At 50.5% G+C, this 19,772-nt stretch overlaps 1 protein-coding gene across 1 annotated transcript in view; it reads right to left on the bottom strand.

Annotated features, from left to right (window-relative positions):
- The window catches only part of PTGIS (prostaglandin I2 synthase), a 1,239,217-nt gene extending 1,220,827 nt beyond the window's left edge, over nt 1-18,390 (bottom strand). The window contains exon 1 of the mRNA XM_078651848.1: nt 18,079-18,390. Coding sequence (XP_078507974.1) covers nt 18,079-18,176 — 98 coding nt within the window. The 5' untranslated portion in view covers nt 18,177-18,390. The remainder of the gene's footprint in view (nt 1-18,078) is intronic.
- Between the last annotated feature and the right edge of the window lie 1,382 nt (nt 18,391-19,772).

The following is a 19,772-nucleotide window of genomic DNA, read 5'->3' as shown; positions in this document are numbered from 1 at the left end:
CTATCCGCAATCCAACAATTTCAATACTGTAGCATTTACTGGAAGGAAATTTGTAAATTGTACCCAGTTTTATTATTTTTGCATTGCTTGAAGTGGGAGTAGTACATTTTTTAGATATTTACTAGAATAGTTTGCATAGTTTTGTATAATTTGTAGTGGGACTAGTATATGTCTAAAATGTAATATTTTATAATATATGTTATATTGTTATAATTTATATTATTGTGTTTTTATACAGTTCTAATAATTATAACTAATAATGTTTTTAACGTGTAAAATATTTTTACTAAATGTTGTGTTGTTTACATTTTTTTAAGTTAATATATACATATATTGCGTATGCACAATGCTCCCAACGGTATACAACCTTTACAACGCAACTTTTACAACGCACTACCATTACAACAAAACTTTTACAACGCAACATCCATTACAACACATGCATTTACAACGCAGTCATTACAACGCATGACACTACAATGCACACCACTGCAACGCATACCATTACAACGCAGTCATTACAACGCATACCATTACAACGCATAGCATTACAACACATTATACCCTTACACTATACAACACTTACCCTACTGTTGCGCCCCCTGGAGTTAGAATAGTAATTTTTACCCCTACACTATCCAACACTTACCCTACTGTTGCACCCCCTGGAGTTAGAATAGTAATTTTTACCCCTAAACTATCCAACACTTACCTTACATGCAATGCAATGTAATGCGTTGTAATGGTATGCGTTGTAAATGTAGTATGCGTTGTAGTGGAATGCGTTGTAAAGGTAGTTTCAAAGAATTCGTAGTAATGGCATGAGTTGTAATGGTGTGCGTTGTAATGGATGTTGCGGTGTAAAAAATGTGTTGTAAAGTTAGGCGTTGTAAAAGTATGCGTTGTAACGTCATACATCCGCTCCCAACACCGGAAGAACAACAAGTCCACCAGACGGAGTGTAATCTAACATTCTTTGTTACAGAGAGTCCTCCATGATGTGTTTAGACCCCCTGTGTCTTAATCATATGGATAGCAACATTGTTCATTGCTCAGAATTCAAACACTAATGTGTGAACATGAACAAAGGATTTCAAATGAGGTCAGTCACATTTCACAATTAAAATGGCATGTTTTTAAATGTCAAAATAATTTGAGTTTTCAGTGCGTGCTTCTTTTCTCGCGGACTACATTGCCCATAATACATTGAAATTGGCTATGGTCCATCTGGCGTAATATGACTACAAGTAGTCGTAGCGGTGAAGGACCACCAGGTGCTCCAGGAAATTGCCATTTACTGGCAGTGGTGCAGCAGAGGCTCAATGCAATATGCTGAGAGGGACTGGCGCAGTCCCACTCAGCATATTAGGAGTTCCTCCACCGCCAGCCATTTCATGGCGGGAGCCCCTCGATGAAAAGTTTGGCGGTGGAGGAACAAAGGTCCATACCTCCCCTGCCATGGGAATACATTCAGGGGAGCAAATAATGTGCCCCCTTATCTGTATTACCTCCCTAGTTCCAGCACAGCATGGACTTCACCATCCATGCCGTGCTTGAGCATTTTTGCCGTTCCTTTTTCAGGTCATCGCAGTGGGAATGGCAAAAGGACAATCTGCCAGTACGAGAAAAAACACGCAATCAGGCAGACAGTCCTTGCGTGGCTTTGGCGGTGTCGGTGGAGAGCTGGCTCAGCAAAGCCATTGCAGTAACTAGGTCCTTAGAAACTGGGTGATACATTCCATTCAATCGATGATTCTTGTGTGATCATAAGACATGACAGGTACAGCAGAGGTTAATAAGGCAGTTTTTGTTTAGCCCAGAACTTCCCAGATGTCCCATTCATTTTAACAGAAGAATGTTTCCAGCACCCACCAAACAAAGCTTTCCCCTCTCAAACACTTGTTTTATGCTGACCTCTCTCTATCTAAGCCTCACGTTTGGTGATCAGCTCACAAACATGTAGAAGAATTCCGAGTGGGTGATAAATTCCACTCTGCTGCGGAGGTCTGGCCACTCTGTGTTACGCCTTTAATGTGGAGTTCCAGCCAAACTCCGCAAACTACCATTTCCCAGCGTTTCTTCTTGTGTGCGGTTTGTCAATGGCAAGTTGGGGAGTGCAAGCAAAAATTGGCACCCCAGTAACATTTTGGTGCTAGGTGGGCACTTGGCAGGGTTTCTCAACACAGGAATTCAAGTCAGTTCGCTGGTAGGAAGCTGCCGCTTGAGTAGGAAACCTGCAGAAAAGAGGCAGCACCCCCTGGCATGCTGCATGGTGCAGTTCGCCCTCAATTTTGTTCGCAGAACAAGCTCCCGGTGTTAAAAAATCAGCATGATGTGCCGCTTTCTGCTCGCTTGCGGAACTCCGCTTCCGTTCTGGTTTCTCTGCGCAGTGGAGGAGGCTTCAAGCGCGAATGCTTCCACACGCCTGAGCAGGTAAGGGGGAATGTCCTGTTCCGCGCGCTGCTCCTTTCACTTATGCCTCCCCTCAGTCGCTCATGTGGCTGTTCTGTATGGAGGTCGGTGGCGCTCTCCCGGGACTCAGGCACTTGCTGCGAGTAGTTTATTCTCCCTCCGCGCCGAGGGTAGACTGGGGATTTGGGGGGGTGGCCGACCAGCGGGAGGCTCTCCCCCCCCCGGGAAGTTTGGGGCACCAGGGGAGGGGGGGGGGGAGGAAGAAGCTTGACCCACGGGGCTCGCCTTAGTTGGCGTTTTTGGGCTGGTTTTGGGCTGGTTGGGGGCGGGGGGCCGAGGGTGGTGAGGGGCCGGTGGTGGTGGGGGGTCGGAGTGCAGAGGGAGGAGGGGGGCCAAGGCGAGAGGAGCTTGGGGGGCAGTTGGAGGGAGGGGACTGGGGGCCGGGGGGGCGGTTTCCCCGCTATTGATTGAGGAGACTGATGTGGAGGAGGGGGAGGAGGGGGGAGAAGGGGGGGCGGACACGGGACTGGGGTTCGTCCTCATCGGAGGAGGTGGGGGGTCGGGGGGAGGGCGGCGCCGGGGTTGCGGGGGAGAGGTGAAGAGAGGGGCCGGGCGGAGGAGCGTGGCGGGCCTGGGGCGCTGGGGGGGGCGCGCGGAGGTGGCGGTGCGGCGAGTGGGAGAGGTGGATCGGGGATGGGGGGTGGGTTGTAAGTGGGGGGCAACGGGGGTGTTCCGGTGAGGGGGTGGTGAGAGGCGGGAGGGGGGCTTGGGGAGTGGGGCGTGGGGGGGTGGGGCCAAGTTGGGGGTGCGGGGGTGGGGCGGGCCGGCTGGCTGGGGGGGAGAAGGGGGTTGGGACCTAGGGGGTGGGGAGATCCCGTCGCGGCGCGGAGGTCATTCGGCAGGACGGGGGAGGGGAGCGGCCTTAGGATGGGGGGTGTGGGGGGGGCAGCACATGGGGGAGAGGAGGGGGGGTTTTCACCCTGGCATGCTGGACTCCACCTTGTTTCCTTGGCAGGAGCTGTTTGCGTGGCGCTCGGGGGAGCAGCGTGCGGCTCCCACCCACCGAGAGGATAGGCCGGCTCTGTTTGGTGCGGGCGGCCGAGCTCCAGCGAGGGACCTCAATTATGACCACGGCGAATGGAGGCGGGATGCGTCTCCGTCAGCCCCTCCCCGAAGGGTCTCTACGGCCGCCGGGGATAGGGGGGTGAGAATGGATGCGAACATTTCTGCTTTGCCTGCGAGTGTGGAGGATGGGAGGGCGAGTGTGGATTTGTGGGACTTGATGCGGGTGTGTCGTGAGAGAGCGGGTTTGAGCCGGCTGGAACCCCAAGTGGGGGGCCGGAGTGGTGCGGAGCCAGCTGATGGAGAGTCGGAGGAGGAGGGGGAGATTCGGGAGGACGGGGGGGCTTGTAATGTTGTTAGCAGTGTATTGCAGGTACCAGCAAGGCAAGAAGCGCCCAGAGTGACAGCCCCCTCTGATCCACTGGTTAGGCGGCGGGATCCAGCAAGGACGCCGACCTTGACACCAGGTAAGCCAGATGACGGCGCGGGGAGTGGCAAGCGGCGTTGTGTGGAGGTTTCAGTGGGGACGGGGGACGAGGGGGGATGGGTGGCGGTTGGTGCGGGGATGATACATGCAGGACGCGGGGGTTGGCACAGATGGCGCGGCGCAGAGCGGAGACGGGGCGAGCGCTGGAGACGGGTCGGCGGCGGCTGGTGTGCAGGAGATGGCGGGGGGTGGGAAGGAGAGTTGCGTGGTGCCGGTGCGTAAGTTGCCGTACATGGGGCTGACCAAGCCGCTGGGGGCTCACCTTTCGGCAGCGACGCTGGAGAAGATCTGGAAAGGGGAGTACATTGACATCTTGAAGCTTCTCCACAGGGAGTTGACGTCTAAGGAGGGGTCAAAGGAGGAAGAGCAGGAGTTAGCCAGGCGCCCAAAGGTGCCCCTGACGCTAGACAACTGGTCAGCGGCGTTCCTCATCTACGCGAGCGTGTACTGCGAGAAGTTCCCGGACCAGTGCGTCGCTCTGTTCAAGTACATGGATGTGGTGCGGAGGGCACAGGTGACTTACGGCGGGTATGCGTGGTCGCACTACGACAAGGAATTCCGGGCGCGCATGGCGGCGGACCCGGATGCGCAATGGGGGGAGCTGGATTCGGATTTGTACCAGCAAACGATGGGGGGGGGGGCAAGTTTGGACGCACTATTTACACGGCGAGCGGTTTGCCGCTGGTGACGCCCCCCTTTGCGGCCTGCCCCACCCGTGGGGGGGTGGGGCAGGGAGACTCTGGCAGCCAAGCCGCGGTCGGGGCCTGCTGGGATTTTAATAGAGGAGCCTGCGGGCGGGCGGCATGCCGTTTCCGGCACGAGTGCTCGTCGTGCGGACGAAGGCATCCAGTGCTGCGCTGTTTGGGGCTCGGGGGCCCGCTGAGGCAGCAGCCCGCTCAGGGAAGTGCCCCAGCCAGAGGGGGACTGGGTGGGGGTAGGGGAGGGGGTAGGGGGGGGGGGTGCTGGGGCTCTGGGAAAAGGCTCGTACGCCGGTTAGGATCGAGCGGATGGAGCCCTGGTTGGCGGCGTATCCGTGGGCGGAGGATGCTGCTGTGCTGCGTCGTGGTTTCCGGGAGGGGTTTAGGCTGGGGTATGAGGGCCCCCGGATTGCTCGCTGGGCGGACAATTTGAAGTCAGTGAACGCACACAAGGGAGTGGTGAGAGAGAAATTGTTCAAAGAGGTCAGGGAAGGCCGGATGGCCGGCCCCTTCACCGCGCCGCCGTTGCCGGGCTTGATCATTTCCCCCATCGGGGTGGTGCCCAAGAAGGAGGAGGGGCAGTTCCGACTGATACAGCACTTGTCTTGGCCGGAAGGGGAGTCGGTCAATGCCTACATTTCGGGGGAACTGGTGTCGGTGACCTACACGTCGGTGGACGTGGCGCGGAGGCTCGTCGTGGCGGCGATACGGGGCGCGCTGATGGCAAAATGCGACGTCAAGTCGGCTTTCCGACTCCTTCCGGTGCACCCGGCGGATCATCAGTTGCTGGGGATCCATTTCCAAGGTCTCATCTTTGTGGACAAGGCGCTGCCGATGGGGTGCTCCATTTCATGCGCGCTATTCGAGCGTTTCAGCTCCTTCCTACAGTGGGTTTTTTCCAGGCGCACAGGCTCGGAGTCAGTGACGCACTATCTGGATGACTTTTTCCTGGTGGGGCGGCCCGGTGCGGAGGACTGTCAGCGGCAGCTGGATGGTTTGGCCGGGTTGATGGGGGACTTTGGGGTTCCCCTGGCGCCAGAGAAGACGTGCGGTCCCAGTACGGTGTTGTCCTTTCTCGGTATCGAGCTCGACTCGGTCGCCATGGAAGCGCGCCTACCGGAAGACAAGAGATCGGCGATGCTGGTTCTGGTAGATGGAATGTTGTCCAAGGGGAAGGTGACAGTGCGAGAGGTGCAGGTTTTGTTGGGGCATTTGAATTTTGCTTGCCGCGTGGTGCGGGCGGGCCGAACGTTGTGCCGGCGTTTGGGTTTGGTGTTGTCCGGTTTGACTTTGCCTCATCACCATGTGCGCCTCTCGGCGGGAATGAAGGAGGATCTGCGCATGTGGCGGGCGTTCTTGGAAAGGTTCAATGGTGTACCCATGGCGCCGGCGGAGGACTGGGAGTGGGACGTCACCATGTACTCTGATGCGGCGGGTGTCGGTGGATTCGGTCTGTACTGGGAGGGCAAATGGTGTGCTGAGCAGTGGCCGGAGCATTGGCAGGCGGGCGGGAGGAGCATTGCGTTCTTGGAGTTGTTCCCTTTGGTGGTGGAGGTCACGGTGTGGTCGGGGGCGTTGGCGCACAAGCGGGTGCTGTTTCGAGTGGACAACATGGCCGTGGTGCAGGTGGTGAACAGGCAGTCGGCTTGGGACCCGCAGGTTTTGAAGTTGATGAGGGTGTTTGTCTTGCGTTGCTTGGAGAATGACATACTGTTTCAGGCGCGCCACGTTCCAGGTGTGGACAATGACATTGCCGATGCTTTGTCTCGTTGACAGTGGGAGAGGTTCCATGGGCTAGCCACGGCGGCGGAGGAAGTCAGGACGCCGGTGCCGGAGGAACTGTGGTCGGTGGGCGAGACAGGGTCTTTCAGTTGGTGAATACGTCGGTAGCAGTGTCCACGTGGAAGGCGTACGAGCTAGCGTGGGAGGAATTCCTGCAGTCAGGTGCGGTGAGGCAGGGGGACCGGTGGCGGCGCGAGGAACAGGTGGTAAGGTTCATGCTGGTGCTCATGGATAGGGGCCTGTCGCGGGTGTCGATTGCGGGCAAGTTGTCGGCGGTGGCGTTCATGGGTAAGTTGTGGTGGGGTTACCCCCGTCGGCGGGTGAATTGGGGACCCGGCTGCTGGAGGGGTGGGCAAGAGAAAGGGGTGCGAAGGTGCGGCTGCGCCGTCCCATCACGGTAGAATTGCTGGAACGTGTACTGGCCGCGCTCCCGGCGGTGTGCAGGGATGAGGGCGAGGTGGTGCGTTTTTCTACCTTGATATCCTGGCTTTTCTTTGGTGCGTTTCGAGTGTCGGAGTTGCTGGGGGCAAAGGGATGGCGGGGGGGTGTTGTGGGGGGAGGTGGAGGTGCGAGCGCAGGAGGTGGCGGTGTGTTTGAGGTGCTCGAAGACGGATCAGCGGGGGGGTTGGGACCTGGGTGGTACTGGGTCCGGGCGGCCGGGAGGGGGTGTGCCCGGCGGCGTGGGGAAGGAGGTTGATGGCAGGCAGTGGTGAGACGGAGGGGGAGGTTTTTGGTCGGGCTGGGGGTGACGGAGTGACGGGGTCTCAGGCTTTGGAGGTTCTGCGGCGCGCCCTGCGGTACATGGGTGAGGACCCTCTGGCTTTTGGGACGCATTCCTTCCGGATAGGGGCGGCCACGGAGGCGGCACGGAGGGGTTGGGGTAAGGAGGAGATACAGAGGCTGGGGAGGTGGAAGTCCGATTGTTACAGGACGTACGTGCGGTTGAGGGAGGCGGAAGGGGTGTTGTAACAGTGATTCCCGATTTTGATATGTGTGTCTTTGCAGGTGCTGTGGCGGGGCCGGAGGTGGCTGTTCTGAATTTATATATTATGGGACACTCATTCGTCAAGAGGGCAGAACAGGCGGAGTGGGACAGGCATCAGACACTCAATTTGGGATTGGATGCGGGGTTGTATCGTTGTCATTGGCGGGGAAAAGGGGGTAGGCGTTGGCATGAGTTATTGCCTTTGTTGAACACAGTGGTGAGGGGGGGGTGTGCCCGGATGTAGTGGTGATTCATCTGGGTGAGAACGATTTGGTGCAGTGCAAGGGGCTGGCGCTGCTCAAGCAAATGAAGAGGGACCTGAGGGAAATTAAGAAGCAATGGGCGGGATGTCACATTATCTGGTCTGAGTATATTCCCAGGCGGGTGTGGAGGGGGGCGGAGTGCCCAGGGGCCATAGACAGGGCACGGAGGAAAATTAATCGGGAGATGCGAGAATTTTGTGCCAAGGAGGGGGTGGGGAGGATGGAGCACCCGGAGTTGCGCTATGGCGCAGTATATTTTTTCCGGGAGGATGGGGTTCACCTGTCCAGGTATGGTATGGAGTTGTACTTAGAGCAGCTGAGGGAGGCTTTGGATGGGGCGTTGGGGGTGCTCAGGTATCCCAGGAGGCAGGAGTCCTAGGGGGGGTCGAAAATCGTAAGCGACTTTCGAGTGGCGCTTTCCTAAGGAGATAGGGCGGTTTTGCTGGAGGCCTGGGGACTGTATGGTAGGCGGGGTGAGGTCATGGAGGTCATTGTGGCATTCAGTAGAGGGGTAGGTTGCTGAGCGGATGTGTTGTATTTCAGTTGCAAGTTTGGGGTTTAACTTTAGGGGTGGGGGTGGGGGATGTCAGGCAGTTGTTATTTAGTGAGCAGTAGTTTTGTTCGGCACAGGCCAGGTGGGATTGTTGTAGGTGCACCTGATTCCAATAAAGCGGCCTTTTTCACACATTTTGGTTGTCTGTGTCAGTGCTTCCCCCCCTCACCTACTGGTGTGCCCCAAAGCGCGGGTAGGACACCTTGTGGGTGCTTTGAAGCTTTCAGGGATTTCCACTGACCTTGCTGTCGGGGCTGGCCGGCTCGGCTTCAGGGTTGTAGCAGCGGCTGTGCGTGTGTGTCTGCAGGCGCATGCTGAGATTTCCCCCGCGGGTGCAGGCACCGGGCGGCGATTCAGTTACTGGGCGGCCTCGGCTCTCATGCTGGTGGTTCCAGACCACTCGCTGGGGATGCGTGTCACTTGCTGGCCTCATTTCCTCCCCTACGACGAATGATGAAGCATCGTAGCAGGCATGCGGGGCTAGCTACCCATCTCGTCACAAATGTGGCGTTGTGGGCACACAGCCCACATGTAGACAGATGACGGACGCAGACACAGGGTATAGGTTATTCAACTGGCCGCAAGCACGTGCACCGGGGCCCTTTTATTAGCCGGGTCACGTCACTTGTGACGCCGGTGGTGGAAGGGTGTGGGGTGTGTGTGCCCACTCCCATAGGTGGAGTGGTTATTAAACCAGTGCCTAGCGAGACACTAGAACGTGTCTCGCAGGACACTACAGCCCTGTGCAGGTGCACAGCTTGCACATGCCTAAGGCCGCCCCTGCTTCATGCAGTGGTACTCAAGTTATTTACACCTGTCTGGCTACTGCAAATGTCTGGTTTAGATCATGGTTCTCGTAAATGGTTGACATCTGGAAAAACTTTTCACTATGGGGTAGTTGCAAAGAAGATGGTTCCTTGAGCAACGCTTGTATTGTTCATTTATTTGCAGAGACTGGAGGGGTCCGTTTTTTTTAAAGAATGTGTATCGAATGAAAAGTTGAATCCTAGCTTAGTCACTGGTCCAAATAATTCAAGCCATCCCCGAGTCGCTCAAACTATAAATATATATGGTGTGCATTTGTATATTTACAAAAAAAACTAGAGGAGGGCATATTTGTGAAGACTGCCACTTTTCGCCCTTCACTAATTTAATTTACATTTTGATAGCATGGTAAATTGGAACACTTGCAGAGTTTGAAAAGAAGCTTGTAAAAAAACAGAAGAGCAGCTTTTTGCAGCCCCTTACTATATAATGGGAAGATATTTGTCTGACATTCAGGGCCACGAGCAGCAGTGGGTAGGCAGGTGCTGCTCAGCAAAAGAAACACGATTCCCTGCCCCCGGAATCCTGTAATCAGCAACGCAAGACTTCTGTCAGTGGAGAGTCACCGATATACGCAGCTACCAGCCTGCAGCTTTTACCTGTTGTCACAGAATATATGACGATACAACGAATTCCGTTGCAACGCATGCCTTTACCACGCATGCGTTACTACGGAATTCGTTTACTACGCATACATTTTTCCTCGACTATTTGCGTGGTGACGTCATACGTCGTTAAGAGAAAACGGCATTTTTTCCCGATTTCTCTTAAACGACTCTGATGCCGACGTGACTTCTGGTGGTTGTTTTATTTGGGGGGGAGACCCCCCCAAGCCCCCTTTTTTTTTTTTTACCTTTACCACATATGCCTTTACTACAAACATCGTAGTAAAGGCATGCGTGGTAAAGGCATTAGTGGTAACCACGCATGCGTTGTACTGCATGCGTGGTTAAAGATTTCGTGGAAACGGCTTCGTTGTAAAGGCCGTTTCCCGTTGTCACAAAGGACCCCCTAGATTAGTAGTAGCAGGTACACTGCCCCATTTCAGAGCCAATGTTTTGCCAATGGGGCATCCCGAATGAGGTGCACCCTATGATACCCTGCAGTGGGATGACCGGACTTTGAAAACCAAAAACCGGGTATTCCTCAAACATAGGAGTAGGACTATTATTTTGCATGGACAAAATGCAAAAAACGGCCTGATTGGGAGTGTTCACCCAACATAGAAAACAGTGATGGAGAGGCACTAAGGTGAATTAAATGCAAATCTTACACATTGTATTATTTGTGTTAATTACATTATTTTCAGCCAGGGATAGCTAACTATTTCGGTATTGGAACAGTTGAGAACTCCTTGTGTGTTCATTTCACCCTTGATGAAAGTTGGGATACGTATTAAATTTACCGGAATAGATGGCAAAAGAACTGATAGTGTCCAGCCACCCTAACCCACAACCTGGTGGGAGTCCAGCTGCGGTAAATCATCACGTGCTGAGCCGAGTGCCCTAACTTTGCCTGAGGTAAAGTCAGCATAGTTTACTGACTTTGCCTAATTTTTAGTTTGGAAATATAAATCTTTATGTGCCTCTAAAAATATACAACCATACAGGGGGTTAACAGTCCAATAATGTCCCAACCTATGCCTATCCATTCACAAGATAACAGGCCCTCTTAGGCCCAGTTCACCTACATCTCCAAATATCTACTCTGACCATAAATCCCCACGATCGTCCACAAATGACCCAACCAAATGGGTCATCCACACACCTTCAACAGAACCCACATCTCAGCATCTAACTAACACTGAGCACAGATAAAAACCAAAGCCTCTTTTATTTCCTATGGGATGCTCCTTCCTTATCCTTCCACTAGCATAACCTTATACTTTGATTTGTGTTCCCATACACTATATTCCCAGTGAGCATGGGACGGTGTTCACTGCTAATATTTGGCATGGCCTTCATGAATTAGAATCACGACAAGACCAGATCAGCATTCCATCTATGTAGAGTCGGTAAATTAAGCACTTACATAGTGTGCTTGGTAACACATATGGCGAAAAAAGGGGCCAGGAGCGCTATATACAAAGAAAAGTTATCATTATAATTATTATTATGATCGCTAATTAAGGCACTGGGTGCACCCAGGACCAGTGCTTAATTTGAGCCAGTGGTTTCCGGTGCTCGCCACCGGCGCTTAATTGTCAGCACTGGCATTTATGACAGCTGGTACATGTTGGCGTTGTTTGTGTCATCTAGACATAAGCAGAACAACAGTTGTTTATTAATTCAATAAACATTAAAAACACCTAATACGTGTCGCTAAAGCCAGTCTTCTAGCTTTGGGGGGCTTGAACAGTCTGAATTGTCTCACTTGTAGCAGTTTGAGGGTTAGCCGTAGCTTAGGTATTCTCATTTGCAACGCTGCCAGTGGCAAGGGGTGGTGCAAGCTGAGGTAACCTCCAGACGAGGGCCCTGGCACTTATGTTTTTTTTTACAAATTAAGCACAACCTGGAGCCCTCCACACTCACACCACCTACAGCCACACACACTGAGCAACACTGAAGGGCACTGGGATCCTACACATCAGATTCTCCGGCTCCTCAAACGTACTGCCCTCTGATCCATGCCCTCTCTCGTCCAAACATATCACTATCACAATAATTTCCTTTATCATATTTAATTGTATTGCACTCTAACATCCCCTTGCATCACAAATGTTTTTTGTAATTCTTTCCTCAATCTCTGATGACACTCCACCTGTTATCAGTTGCATGAGTCATTGGTGATTTCAGCTTCAGGGTATGAGAAAACTATATCCAGTTTTTCGTAGAATGGTGCAGTTGTACACCACATCTGTGATGTTTTTGCAGATTTTAAAAAGAACCGAAAAAAGCAAACAATTAGGGCAACTCAAAAGTTGCAATTTTCTTTATATGTTATATGTATAATGCATTATGCATACTTTTTGCAGTTATTTTGAGTACCTTTTATCAACAGCGGTATATTTTACACAAAAAAGTCCAAAGAAATATAGGAGGCAGGTTACACGAGAACATTTCTCAATCAGGGAGATAATGGGCCAGATGTATCAAAGGGTTTTGCCCATTCTGTGTCTGTGGGAAAATGTGTTGGTACATATGGCCAATGTCTCTCAGCGAGGCATTTTTACAAAAATACAGTCTTCAACTGGCAAATAATAATGCAGAATGTTGTGTTATGTGAAATGGCAAACATTTCACACATTTTGTACAATATGAAATTCGGTAATAACAAAAATAATTCTAATGTAACTGCTCTAAAAAATAGGCTGAAATCGGATTACTGCACAATTTTTCCATTGCACCCATGGTCTGAATAAACACCCAAGTGCAATGATTAATCTATTTGAAAGATCAATTATGGAGGGTTAGGAAAAGTAAGAGAGCAATGTGACAATTGGATTGGTACTTCTCAAATGTAAAGGCACCTATTAGTGCCACTGCCTATTTTTTACTAAAGGATGCTAATTTGCCAATTGATTAAAACCCTCCCAGATGTGCAAGTGGTCTTTGTTCATCCCGGTTGACCTGAGCACCTTCCGCTTTACTGACTACACTGGGAACCACTTATGATGCAAACAGTCCTCAGTTTATTATATCTTCCATAGCACGTGGTTTATCAAAACACATTACTTGGTTATTATAATACAAAGGACAAATGGACTGTATTTACACAGTATTTGTCCGTACTAATATTTTGACCACAAGACTTATCCCAACCCTGTGCTATGGCCCCTTAACAGGTGTCTAGTGTTTGCGGCTTCCAGGCTTCCCTTGCTACCCTGATCCGTGTGGGTGGCCATCAGGTCCAGCCCGAGCTGCAAATGCTGTGTCCGCTTAAACCTGTCCCTTGCTGACCAAAATGATTGAGTTTTCTTCAAATGCTTTTGGCATTTATTCCTCACATTAACCTCTTTATAGGTGGTGTGACTAATGTGGTGTGTCACAATAATAGTTTTAGTAAACATTTATGCAAGAATTTACCACATCACCTAAGAAATATTAATTATACAATAGAGCATAAAGATAATAGAAAATTTTATTTAAGTCAATGTGACCTGTAAGGATCACACTTGGCGCTCTGCAACAAATCGTGCTTCTCAGTACAAATCCTGAGCAAGCAGCCACCTAGAATTCCAAGAGTAGTCCTCAGTACAGTTACCCTGAAGTGGGAAATAATGCTTGTAACTAAGAGGAGGAGATACGCTACTGTACCGAGAGAAAAAAGAATCCTTGCATAATCCCTGATATTGTTCTTTTATAAAAGGATACATATACTTCCAAGGCTTCCTTGACGCCGCAAAGTCCCAAGCTTGGCTGAAGTAGCTGTAGGCAGGAAAGACATCACAAAACCTACCTCCTATTGGAAACGAGAGCCACCAACACACACTACCAGCATTCGTTGATGCGCATGCTATTGTGTTGGCATAAATGTAATCAGTAGAGATTGTACTGTTAATAGCCAGCCACTGGTAAGAGTTATATGGGGTTTCAGTCTACTTCTCACTAGTTTTATTTAAAGGGGCAATTCAGGGTACAGAAAAAGAAGTCTTGCACCTTTAACAATCACCACCAATAGGGCTTATAGGACGTGCTTTGTTTGATGATGTCATTTTGGGTCATGAGATCTATTGTGGCATCTTTCACCAAATGGCTCCTTTAAGATTGGCATTTAAAAGTCTACGCAAAAGCGAAACGCAAAAAGTTCCCGGCACAAAACTCATTATGGCACATGTTCTACATTGTGCCAAATCTATTTTCACACTAGACCAATTAATTATGTGCACTGTAACCAAATGGTGCCTGTGCCTATTTTGCATGTGCTATTTTCGCACTTTTCCCCTTTTGTGCACGTGCACTTAACAGCGGCATAACAACAGCCCCCGAAGCCCCAGCGGTGCGAGAGTGGGAGGCGAGCTGGGGAGGCTCCATCACTGTGCACGTGTGGCAGCTCAGAGCTCTTGATTGTGATTGTGTCCATAGCATTGGGGACCCCTCCATGTACTTTGCAAGGGGGCCCCCCTCAAGTTTCATCACGCCAGTGACAGTTACAGACATCCTAAAGTACAGGGTGATTTTTGTTAGGAGCCTGCTACCAGTGCTGCTGAATCCCAGAGTGGCTCCATACCAAGACTTCCTAATAGTCATTCCACCTCATGCCTCTTTCTTTCACCACACTTAGGGCTCGATTCACAAAGGGCCTCTGCACTCATGGCTGGGGTCCCGAAGTCATGGCGGGGGACTTGCTCTCGTGGTGTAACCTCTGCAATGAGAAAATGCAATGAGGAGGTTCTCCAAGAGTGCAGATCCCCCGCCACAGAGCGGAGGTCTTTAGTGAATCGGGCCATTAGTGATTTCAATGGGCAGGTTACCGCAGGTACACCTAGATACGGGCTATTTGCATTTCTTTAATTTGAAAATCAGAGTGCCAGCACTTCTCAGCAGTGTTGCAATACTTTTAATGGTAAAGTACTGGCACTTGGGGGGCAAACAGATACTCCTAGTGAGTAAATAAACGTGTATTTTATCCAGGCGCGCAACACCCATTGGGCTCACCGGGCTTCAGCCCCCCCCGTCGTGTGTGTCAGCCCGGGCTGACACAGCTTCGCGGCTGGCGACGTTTTAATTGCAGCCGCACCCGAGTACTTCACAGGTCTGTAAAAGACCATTTAAATGTAAATGAGGCTTTTGTTATGTTTTTAGCCCTTTTTACAGCAACTCTGGTTACGGCGGCTGGAAGAATTAGCCCCCCCCCCCAATCTTTTTCAGTACCCCCCCCCCCGAAATTCGACTCTAGTTGCCCGCCTGCCACCTGTCGTCGCCTCCACCCACACACCTCTGCTGATTATTTAAAGTGGGATTGGCTGGGATTCGGTATTCTCTGGTGCATTGTGAAGCGAGACTTTATTTGCTGGGAGGTATGAAGGTTTTAACGTGACAGTGGAAAGAAAAACAAATTGACTACCCAGAATCGTGAATGTCCTGAAAGCTGCCTCCACTGAAGTCCGTAAATAGGCAATAGGCGTTACGTGAATAAGGAAATTATGCAGTATTCTCACGTTTCCCTATTCCTTGCGCTAGAAATGTCCAGTTAACGTTTTCTCTGCATTCTGGTTCTTGTAGTCCTAAATTTGTAACGGGATGAACACTTCTATAAGTGCCTGAATTTACAGAAAAACCTTAACAGGAAAAGCTACTCGCGCACAGAAACAGGAGGCCTGAAACCTGCTTGTACGTTGTGTAAATTGCTGAGGTTCAAAGAAGGGAATAAAGGAAGCGCACTCTTTTATCTGCAGAACTTCTGCTGTTTGTAGACAATCCACGTTCACGAGCAGTTGTGAAAAAGTGGGTGTTCTCAAAGCTGCACTATAAAAAGAATGTACGTCTTCTGCTGAATGGGAATAGTGAAGCTGTTGGTGGAATGGCCAGGGGACGGCAGTGCAAAATGAAGGTACACAGCTACATATGAGTGTACATATCTGCCAGGCGCGCAACGCCCATTGGGCTAAAGGGGCTTCAGCCCCCCCCCCGTCATCTTCTGCAGCCCGGGCTAAGATGACCATGACCGCATGACACTTTACTGACACGCATTAAAATAACTAAAGCATGGAAACCTTTCTTCCCCAGTTAAATTTCTATTTAGGCTGCGTGTAGCATCGGATGCTTTAGCATACGAGAATGTGATTTTAATTACCCTTTCGGAGAGCCCTAGAACCAACCCCTGCCAGCCCGCCTCTGAAAGGTTTCAACAACCCTCCCTGCCCCACACCTCTTGTTTTGTTTGAGATGGGCTGCCACCGAGGTGATATCCTTGCCTGAATGCAGGGATTTCACCTAAGCACTTTTGGTGTGTTGAATTTGTATTCAGTTGTTTTAACAAGGCAAGGCAGCAGCTGCTTTGAGGGGAACATTGGCCCCAGACGGAGAACTATGCTTGAAGATAGGTGGTGCATGTTGTTTTGGGCACATGTCAACGGTTGTTTTAAGAGAAATGGTAAATGAGCATCAAGGCACCTGGGACATCATGGGCATGGTGATAGGATCGAGATTCGGTATGGACGAGACTGCATAATTGTTGTCAAATTCACTCAGTCTCCTATGATGGTGAATATCAATAGTGGTTGAGGTGAGGTCTGTCACTGACCCTTGGGAGGAAAAAGGGATAAGGGAGAGAGAAAAGGGAGACCCCCCCCAAAAGATCACCACAAGGACGCGCCAATCAATGCGTTGCCATGGTCCATCTATCAGAGGGAAAGTCTGGAGTAGGTTAGAGAAAATATGATCAAATACAAAGTAAGAAATGTGAACCAAAAGATCTCTACATTAGCACAGAGAATTTTACTGCTAACATTCAGAACAAGAGTGTGACCAGTCTCCCAGCTGCCTGAATCCAGCCAGAGAACCTAAGAGAAGAAAGGCAGGATACTTTGCTGAGGTGGAAGACACTGTCAACCCCATAGAAAGAAGTGAAGTAGCTGCAAGCTCCAGATTCAGGACCACAGAGCCAACCCCATCCGGAACAAAATAAAACTGTAGTGACACAAACATGTGATAGAGCATCGTGGAGTGAAGGTAACTCACCAACTGCTGTCGCAGGTAAGCATACTCAGGGGACTGTGGCTCTTATTCTATCTCTGCTCCTCCCTTCCTGGGTGTGCTCCCATAACCAGTGTTCTACCAAATCTGTGCCATGAGTGTTTCCATCTTTGTGACCCCAATCTATACTGTCAACCAGTGCATCCTTCAGCCATAGCCAGTTTGGAACTCTCCTTCGACCGGACAGATCAGTCCTACCAATTCTGGCACTTTTCATCAATAGTTGAGATACGTTAATGAAGAGGGCAGTCACAGTCCTCACATAGTCATTGTGTTCCAAGAGAGACACACAATGCAGGGTGTATTATATTGTATTTGTAGAGCACTTACTACCCCTATGTGCGATGCTGAAGCACTTGTCCATGCGAGTAGCAGGTTACACCTTATGCGTGTGTGGTTGGAAGAGTGTTGTCTTTGCTTTGAGCCTCTGTGGAAAGCGTATCCATGCGGTGCATGATGAATACCAAGGTGCAGTTTTGTAATGCAGAATCGCCACTTTTGTTTCTCAGCTTGGCCTGAGCATTACCTGATCCTGATTGTCTGCCATTTTAGCCCCGCCCCCTTGATTAACTTTAGCCACGCCCCTTATTTGCTATGTTAGCCACCCCCGAAGTTAAGGCCTAGTTGCGCCCCTGATTTTATCATTTTAAGGGCGGACCACCTGGCACTTCCTCTTTCTTTATCTGATTCTAGTAGCAGATTCTTTTTCATCACCACGATCTCCCTTTTTGCCAGTTTTCTTACTTTCTTTTCGTCTATTCTTCTCTCCTTTCTCCCATTATTTCTGTAGCTCTTGGAATGCCTCTGCAGCTTCTATTTCATGTCAAAAGCAGCGAGGCCGAGTGCGCACAGTGTCAATAGATTTTCAGTTAATCACACTTCAATACCAGCATAACGTTTTTTTTTAATTCAAGTCTGGAAATTAACGGATAGTTACATTCTAGATAATGTAATTAATCCGAGGTAAGCGTCTACATGAAAATATAAGTATTGTTAAAAAAGAAAAACACTGTAAAGTGTAGCGGTATACAGCGCCAGGACGCCACGTAACGAGGTAACAGTGCGCTTTACAAATATACATACATACATACATACAAAGTGACATTTTTAAAGATAGCAGGTTTTAATTTCCACCAGTTCAAAAATATGGTTTACTAAAAGCGACCGTTGTAACTCCCGGTCCGTTTTTAAAAGGGCATACTAAACAATAAGAGGGTTCCTGCTTCTGGCCGCTAAACCTCGTCATATATGTCATTGGTTGCATCTGTGACCAGCACAGCAGTGCCTTGGAGCTAGAGGAAGGCTGCTTCCATGGGGGGACAGGCGCACGCAACACTTTATAAGTACACATCAATCAGTGGCGCTTCTGCTTACCTCTTGGGTCTCCTGTAGAGCACCATGTAGAGGAGTACGGCTCCCACCGAGGCAGCGGCCACCGCCGCTGTGGCTTGGGTTGGGACTGCGAGCGGCATTCCGCCGGCCCAGATGTTCGCGCGCGATGCTTCCTGCTCGGAAACTTTTCTGGGACTGCTGCCTTTCTTTCCTGCGTCTCAGCACGAACTCGGCAGCTCCGCGGAGGCCTCTCGTTTCCTCTTGGCCCCTAACCAAAGGAGGTTCCTCCCTTTACCTCACGACCTGTAAATATCAGCATATTAGTACCACCTGCTTTTGGGACGCCTTGGTTCTGGGGCGAAAACTCTTAATATATCCTCCATCTCGCCCACTCTGCCCCTCCCCTCAGCCGCTCATCCGTCCCTTTCGCCCCAACGGTCAGGACAGCGCGAGATGGGCTTTCGGTTACTGGGACAACGGGAATAGACTCCTCCGCAGCGTCAGCAGGGGCAAGAGTGATCTCTTTATGACGGAGCGAGCAATGTGATGTCACGGCTCTGTTGCTTTAACGGTTTGCTGCGTGCCTGACGCTCCTCAAAACCTCAGCGCGCGCAGGACTGGAGCCCGAGAAGCTATGGAATTAGTGGCGTCGTCTAAAACGGGGAGCGGAGTGAGATGAAGGAAAAGGGGTGGGGAGGGGTAAAAGGAAGATAAGTAAGTGGAAGGGTGTGAAAGATGAAGTAAAGGATAGAAGAATGAGAAAAGGCAGCTACCAAGTGAGAGATATAGAGAAAGGGTAGGAAGAGGAGAGGCAATGAACGGAAATCAACAGGCAAGATGAAGGCGAGGTGGGGGCGAGGAAATCGAAAAGAGTAGGAGCACAGAGAGAAAAGAGTAACTGAAAGGAAAGTGGATCAAGAGGAGGGAGAGTGGGAAAAAAGGAGAAGATTCTTGGAGAGAAGGGATGGGACATTGAAGTGAGGTGGAAAACAAAAGTAAGGCACATGAGAAGACACAGAATGAAAGGAGGAGACAGAGTGGAATTAAGGACCTAAGCAGCAGTGCTTGAAATGGAAAAATAGAAGTGCAGGCACTGTGTACCAGAGTACCTGCTTGTTTCTGAAAAGTGCCAGTACTCTCCAATTAAAAGTATTATGTCACTCTTGAAAATTTCCGGTACTCTCCCTCTCAAAATAAACAAGCATTTACAATGCAATGGTCTTGGCATCATTAAAGGTAGAGATATTGGCATTGCTCATGACATCACTACTCTGCCCTCACTACTCTGCCCTCACTACTCTGCCCTCACTACTCTGCACTCTGCCCTCACTACTCTGCACTCTGCCCTCACTACTCTGCCCTCACTACTCTGCCCTCACTACTCTGCACTCTGCCCTCACTACTCTGCACTCTGCCCTCACTACTCTGCCCTCACTACTCTGCCCTCTCTACTCTGCCCTAACTACTCTGCCCTCACTACTCTGCACTCACTACTCTGCACTCACTACTCTACACTCACTACTCTGCCCTCACTACTCTGCTCTCATTACTCTGCCCTCACTACTCTGCCCTCACCACTCTGCACTCACCACTCTGCACTCACCACTCTGCACTCACCACTCTGCACTCACCAATCTGCACTCACTACTCTGCACTCACTACTCTGCACTCACTACTCTGCACTCTGCACTCACTACTCTGCACTCTGCACTCTGCACTCACTACTCTGCACTCAC

Source organism: Lissotriton helveticus, chromosome 7 (genome assembly GCF_964261635.1).
Source record: "Lissotriton helveticus chromosome 7, aLisHel1.1, whole genome shotgun sequence".
Taxonomy (NCBI): Eukaryota; Metazoa; Chordata; class Amphibia; order Caudata; family Salamandridae; genus Lissotriton; species Lissotriton helveticus.
Note: the sequence above shows the minus strand (reverse complement) of the source record. Positions and strands in the feature narration are given on the sequence as shown.